Source organism: Mizuhopecten yessoensis, unplaced genomic scaffold, assembly GCF_002113885.1.
Source record: "Mizuhopecten yessoensis strain PY_sf001 unplaced genomic scaffold, ASM211388v2 scaffold2213, whole genome shotgun sequence".
Lineage (NCBI taxonomy): Eukaryota > Metazoa > Mollusca > Bivalvia > Pectinida > Pectinidae > Mizuhopecten > Mizuhopecten yessoensis.
This window is the reverse complement of record NW_018404434.1, coordinates 733,186-740,355: the sequence shown is the minus strand read 5'-3', so window position 1 is coordinate 740,355 and position 7,170 is coordinate 733,186. Positions and strand designations below refer to the sequence as shown.

General features: G+C 37.1%; 1 protein-coding gene across 3 annotated transcripts in view; it reads right to left on the bottom strand.

Moving 5' to 3' along the window:
• Nucleotides 1–871: 871 nt before the first annotated feature.
• The window catches only part of LOC110445337 (polycomb complex protein BMI-1-like), a 63,206-nt gene continuing 56,907 nt past the window's right edge, over nt 872–7,170 (bottom strand). For all 3 annotated transcript variants that reach the window (XM_021489893.1, XM_021489894.1, XM_021489895.1), the window contains 4 exons: nt 6,773–6,827; nt 5,660–5,758; nt 4,755–4,835; nt 872–2,665 (listed from right to left, as the gene is read on the bottom strand). In XM_021489893.1, the coding sequence (XP_021345568.1) occupies nt 1,904–2,665; nt 4,755–4,835; nt 5,660–5,758; nt 6,773–6,827 (997 nt within the window). In that variant the 3' untranslated portion in view covers nt 872–1,903. The remainder of the gene's footprint in view (nt 2,666–4,754; nt 4,836–5,659; nt 5,759–6,772; nt 6,828–7,170) is intronic.

Below are 7,170 nucleotides of genomic sequence, written 5' to 3'. Positions count from 1 at the left end.
CGTTAAACAATGTCACATCGGTTATCCGGTCATACAGTGTAACATCGGTAATCCGGTTAAACAGTGTAACCTCGGTAATCCGATTATAAAATGTTACTTCGATAATCCGGTCATACAGTGTAACTTCGGTTATACGGTCATACAGTGTAACCTCAGTAATCCGGTTATACAATGTAACTTCGATAATCCGTTCATACAGTGTAACTTCGGTTATACGGTCACACAGTGTAACCTCGGTAATACGGTTATACAATGTTACCTCGGTAATCCGGTTATACAATGTAACTTCGATAATCCGTTCATACAGTGTAACTTCGGTTATACGGTCATACAGTGTAACCTCTGTAATCCGGTTATACATTGTAACTTCGATCATCCGTTCATACCGTGTAACTTCGGTTATACGGTCATACAGTGTAACCTCAGTAATCCGGTTACACAATGTAACTTCGATAATCCGTTCATACAGTGTTACTTCGGTTATACGGTCATACAGTGTAACTTCAGTAATCCGGTTATACAATGTAACTTCGATCATCCGTTCATACAGTGTAACTTCGGTTATACGGTCATACAGTGTAACCTCGGTAATCCGGTTATATAATGTAACCCCGATACTCCGGTTATACAATATAAACCTCGGTAATCAAGTTCCGTTATACAGGTTCACCTTGTTCACACGGTAATACTTTTATTCAGTATAACCACATCAATCCGATAACACTGTTTTACTTTAATCCGGTTTTACGTTTATACAATCTAACATCGTTAATCCCGTCATACTGTTTTATTGTGTCCCCTCGTTAATTCGGCGAGACTTTATTAATTTTAATTTCCGTTAACTTGGTCACATTGTTATACAATGCCGCGGTGTTGATCCGGTCATAAATGATTCATAAGATTCATAATTCATTTGTTTTTAGTTCTTAATATGTCTAAAACAGTTAACACTGTGTAACAGAAAACTTCAGAACACATAACCTACACAACGAGTTTTCCGGAATACATCTAAAACGCAAATTCCCTCCATGGTTGACGGAGCGGTAAGCACTCCTCGCCAATAAATATATATACAACGAACGAAGCACAACGTAAAAACCTAACAGTACATCTGGCAATGTTTCAACGAATGTTGGTTTCATAATATAGCACGTGGTTTTCGTTAAACAAAAGAAATACATGTCAAAAACAGTATACGTCAAGAACAATTTATAAATGATAAATTGTTCAGCACAATACTATAATCGAGTATTGTCGAAACCTCATTGTGTAGTTCCCTCCGTTTCAGTCAAGTATTTCAAAACACAACAATTTTCCAGTGTTGCATACACATTTCATATCACCATAATTCCAAACACATCCTTAATCTAATGACACACATTTACTTCCTCAGTTTCGCTAGATAGTGATCACATTGATTCTGGTTAAAAATTGCTATTCAATAGGAAGTGTCGACACGACGAATTAATCACAGGCAAATTCCAGTGAGAACAAATGTGTTCGTTCACTTCCAGGCTTCGTTAAGAAAATATAATATATATCGGTTAATCAAACACTTATATGAAACGGTTGTCCACTCATTTGCATTTCTGGCATTAAAAGAAGAATCCATCCGATTCCGTCAGTTTCAAATCGAACAAATCTGAACCATGCAACATATGTCAGTATCAAGTTACACAAATCCCAACCAAAACGGTCTAGGACATATCAAACACTAGTAACCATAAGATTCTCAATCCTTCGTTACGTTCCAAAAACATTCCTCAAGAACCCTTTCCGTGTCAAATTAATATGTCACACAAAAGCTGCCGAAACGTATTGTTTTTTTCGTCAACATAATTAAACGCTCTCTGGGTATTAACAAGCACGTGTCAGTCACTGACCGTCACGTGTCTAAAACGTGTCATTCTATTGTGACCGGCTCGGCCTTGATTTGATGATGCAGTTTATGGCTGTTCAGAGGTGGGACTGGCAGATCATCATCTTCATCTGTGAAGGCGAATCTGTCAATCTCTCCGTTGGGGAGGAGGCCGTTCGTTTTTGGCGCCGTCGGTTTGTTTCCGTTAGTTGTAGGCATCTTAGAAGGACTTTTCTTTTTTATGCTCAGGTCTTGGGCCACTTCATTACTGTCATGTCTGTTTTGGTGACCGTTCCCGTTTATCAATGGGTAGGAGGATATCAAGTTCATACCGTTTAATCTTGGCGTGGTGAGAACAACAGGATTTGTCCCGTTTCGCTCTTTCGGTAATGTCTTTTCTGGGGTTTTATTCCCCTCCCTTCTTACACAATTTGTAGGAGAAGTGGTTGATGATGGGGGTGTCGGTGTATGCGGGGCATGAAATCCATTTTCTACTGAAGTAGAAGATGTTACAACAGTACTGGATACTGTCGGGCTTCTGCTAGGCTCTACCGGTTTAGCTACAGTTGGTTCTGATGTTTTTGGAAGCTCTTTGGCCTTCATGTCTGGTGATGATTTTGTAGATGATGATAAGACTGCCGACGCTGCGGCTATAGCACTTTCCTGTGATGTGGTTTTCTTGTCAATGTCTATGTCCCGTTTGCACGAAGACGTCTCCAACAATGACGTCACGGTACAGGAGAGAGATTTCTTGAACCGCTTCGCAGGGTTTGTGTAGACAGTGTAAAAAAGCTTCATGGGACCTCTCTACAAAGACAACACAAAAAATATGTATATGATATGCCAAAAAGACTTGAATTTCTCGAGATTATTTGCTATTTATTACATAATATCAGGGACACCTTAAACACGATATGGTATTCAATGGTCCAGTCCTGTGTCGGACCACATAGACCCCAAAGTATTGCCAAGCGTAGAGCGAAAATAACAATTTTGGATTTTGGAGTATGGATTATAAGGCAAAAATACAAGTTTGTATCTGGAAAGTGCTATTTACCACCAAGTAAGAAAGAAACCAGCCACCCAAGCAGAAAAGCCAGAAAAGTCTTAGCTTATCTGAACCCGTGGAAGCTACAATGCATCTTGGATTATGTGATCTTGATAACATGCCCTTGTTCTTAACGTAAACGTCATACTAAGAACCATTTAACAACAGATATGAACAATATCGTATAAATGAAATGAATATTACTGGCATTCCTGTCTTCACCAACCAGAAGCAATGAAGCTCGCCATATTGTATACAGGAATCATGGGAACAAGTTTTTACTACTGTAGGATATCCACAAAGTAATATTTACAACCACAGTAAACATTAGCAATTCATAATGGGTCAGACAGATCCTGTTTTGGACGTATGTCACACTTGTAATCTTGGATGTTTGAATCAAGATAATATGGTATAATTCATGTAGAGTGTACCGCAAATACTATGTACCGGAACAGAACAATGGTGGGTCAGAAAGGGCATAAAAAGTGTATTTTGACAGTATAACGATGTATAAATATTACTAACAGTGACCTTAACTTGAGGAACATAAAGACCCTTTTCCACAGCTACATTTAACAGTGCTGACTATGTAAAATATCAGTAATTCAGCACACTGGAAACTGAGAACTTCGGAAACGAAATTGTGGACGCAAAGAGAGACAGGTGGACAGACACCGGTATTATTTTAGGAAACCCGTATCTCTGATGCGGGACCTAACTGAATGAGAAAGAATATTTGTTTCGGATCTATGGTCTTGTCGATGGACCTTTTAGATCTTACATATACCATTCAATCCTACTAAACGTTGATTTATAGCTGATCTGTGCAATAAGGTCAGACAAAATTAATTAGAAATAAATAAGTAAGCGACAGACAACTGTGTTTAAACGAAGAACGCTTAGTAAACAGAAGCAGGACATAATTGGGAAGGAAGCAACAGTGGCCCCATCGGATTTGTACAATGTGTAAGTCACCTTTTATAGTTAGTCATCGTGATTAAAAAAAGATGCGACAGTTCCTTGGACGAAGGCAGGGACACCATTTTAGAATCACACGACAACACTGTTAACCTATGTAACTTTAGTAGACTATACCATATATTAATCTGTAAGTGTCCATTGTGGTCTAAAGTGGTGTAAGGATTAAACCAGTATTCGCACCAATCGGAGTTATTGTTTAAAGTATATGGGATGTCATAACATGTCACCCATTTCTAGCGCTCATATCGACTACGGTGTTGTTGGCTGATAAGACTGTATACAAATGTGAAAGGGTAGCAAAAGTGATAATGCAAAGCTATATTGAAATAACCTGCATGATCACTTCATAGAGCACAATAAAGTGTTTTACGATATGGTATTCTTACAGTTATACATACATATGTTGTTGTTCCAACAGCAAAGTGATGTTATCCCTTATAAGCCATTTGAAAAAGATGAACGTGACACACACACACCCTCCCCATCCCTCTCCCCAAGCACACACGCACACACACACAAACACACACGCGATAACACCTTTAAAAATTTGTATTAGATACGGTATTCAAAAAAGAATAACAACTGTCTCATACAACTGTTTCGTCCTGGGACTCATCGGTGATGCAAGGAGCCAAAAAGTTGGAAAGAAAAATTGGGCTAAACTACTGTTCAAAATAATATACAACATTTGAAACAGAAGGGGTGGTGCATGAAACCCTGTATCGTGAACCGTGCCACTTCTTAAAACTATTACAAAAAGAAACAAAAGATCTCGAAAACAAGTATTAATAAATAACCGTTTAAAAAAGATGGATTTGTTCGACTATGTAGCAATTATGCACCTTTAGAATCAACTTTACTCACCCGTCTCCATAAATATATGTATGCAACATCCATCAATGTATACTCGTCCTTAAGCGATTCATCCGTGTGGTACACATCGATCTGCAATCAGAAAAATATTTTAGGGTTTTAATTCCTTGCAACAGCCACTCTCGTATAAAGATGCGCGCATGAGAAATGCTACCGAAAAGTAAGGAAAGAGAGGAAAGAAAAGAGAAAATATGTGTTGTAATGGGAGAGCAGATCATTACTGGCTTCTTGACTGTCACTGATATTCATTGAATGATGGCCAACTGTGAGATACAATAGATTGAATTGACTCTCAAATATGATATACCGCTTATGTGTGATTATATCATAGAATCAGTTTAGTAAATTGGCCAAAAACATGAACATTTATGATAAAGTTTATTTCATATTCCGTACATGAAAGATAAACTAGCTTTTGTTACCGAAAGCTTATTATTTGACGGTTCCGATCACAATAAAATATGACGGAGACGTCATGCTATTATGAAAGCAAGACAAATATCCTTACGTAAAACTACTTCATGAAAATAAATTCAGACTGTGACAGTCTGAAAAATCCACGAGCAAGGTCTGATGAAGCCATCATAGATGTTCTTGAATAACCTAGTCCGTTAACAGTCATTTTCATACAAAGTATTACACAATGTAAAGGCATTTCATAGACATTTTCTTAATATATTTTATTTCAAAGATAAATATATTTAACATTTGCAGCATCTTCATACAGGAAAGTGCCGCACTTGTTTTGCTATAGATATGTAATCTGAAATATCTTCATCCGTTCAAGATAAATAGCAAAGTTGATTTTTTGTCCAGATGTCATACATGAAACAGTTAAGAAAAATCGAAGGGTGACAGAGGTCATTCAAGCTAAAAAACAATAGCGTATTGTTTACCTGGAATCTATCACAGAGGCTGAACTTCATTTTGATGAATTTTTTGAGATGTCCAATCGTGACAGCGGCTGGACACAATAGGTAGCGGCAATCGTGCACCTGTAATGGAAAGCAGTTAGTGAATAATAACGCAAGTTCCTTATGTTATCTTGGACCTACCACTTGGAGTCGTGGCGTATCTGCTAATTATCATATTAAATAGAAGAAAGTTTGTTATTTCTACTAAATTAGGTAAACAACCTTGTTAATAATTTTAACAAAAGACATGCTTTCTTCATTCATTTTCTTATCGTCTCGTAACAAAAACGTCTAATTGACTAATTAATTAATCGGTCAATGGTTACTGTTGATTGGTTCTCCTAATCAAACTATAAAATGCAACGCTTGCATTTTATAAACAATTTTTAAAAGAAGCTCACCATAGTCTGATAAAATGGTTACTAACTGTCCTGAATCTAACATGTTCCCTATAATCATATATTTCGCTTAAAATCATACAATTTTACTCTCGATATGAAAATAGTTGGACAACGGACAAAACAATGTCGTCTTAAATATATTCACATGCCGTCATAGTTCAATAAATGTGCGTATATATATATAAGTAGTTTGGGTGATACGACAGGGTCATCAACACATTTGTTTGTCTACTTGCTTGCTTATTGGTCCCCTACGTTAGGGACATTTGATCAAACTCGAACTGTAAGCCTAACCCTAACCCAACGGTAAAACGGTAGGCCTAACCCTAACCCAACGGTAACCCTCTCATGCATATCCTTTTTAATAATTGAGTTTATGCCTTGTATCAATATCATTCACAAAATAGAGTACTTCTACAGATATGTTTACATAATACATGAATCATTAATTAGATAACTCCTTGTCACTCCTGGAATTCTAAACTTTCAGGAAGGAGTTCTCCACCTTTATCATTCCTTTAATAGACAATTTCTTATAGTTTCAGTGACCTTTTACATGATGCAATAGCTGTTTCCAAATGTCGAATGAGAAGACTACCGAGAAAGCGATGTCCTGTACACCTAATATTTCTACTGTCGGTCTAAGATTTTCTTAGTATAATCGACAACAACAACAATCTCACAGAATACTCACATTACTGTTGATTTCCTTGCCGTTTTCTCCAAAACTTCGGCTTGGCGGTCTACCACTGTTGCGAAAAAGAAAATATACCATGATGTGATTTTTAGCCTGCTATATTCTATATCTTATCAAGTCCACCATGTGCTTCTGATGGCACCCTCATGTTTATAACATTATCCTCTCCTTGGACGTTCACAAAAAGCACGTACATTACACATTTGGCTAAATATTGCTGTCACTCAAGTTATAGTCTCGATCAGTATTTGTGTCACTTAATGTTGCTATGTTACTGTTACAAAATTTGTTTGATCTGGAACATTACATGTTAACTGCAAAAAGCGAAACACAAAAATACCATGTCTGTGTTAACATTTAAATTGAAACAATCAATTTGAAATCAAGATACCAAA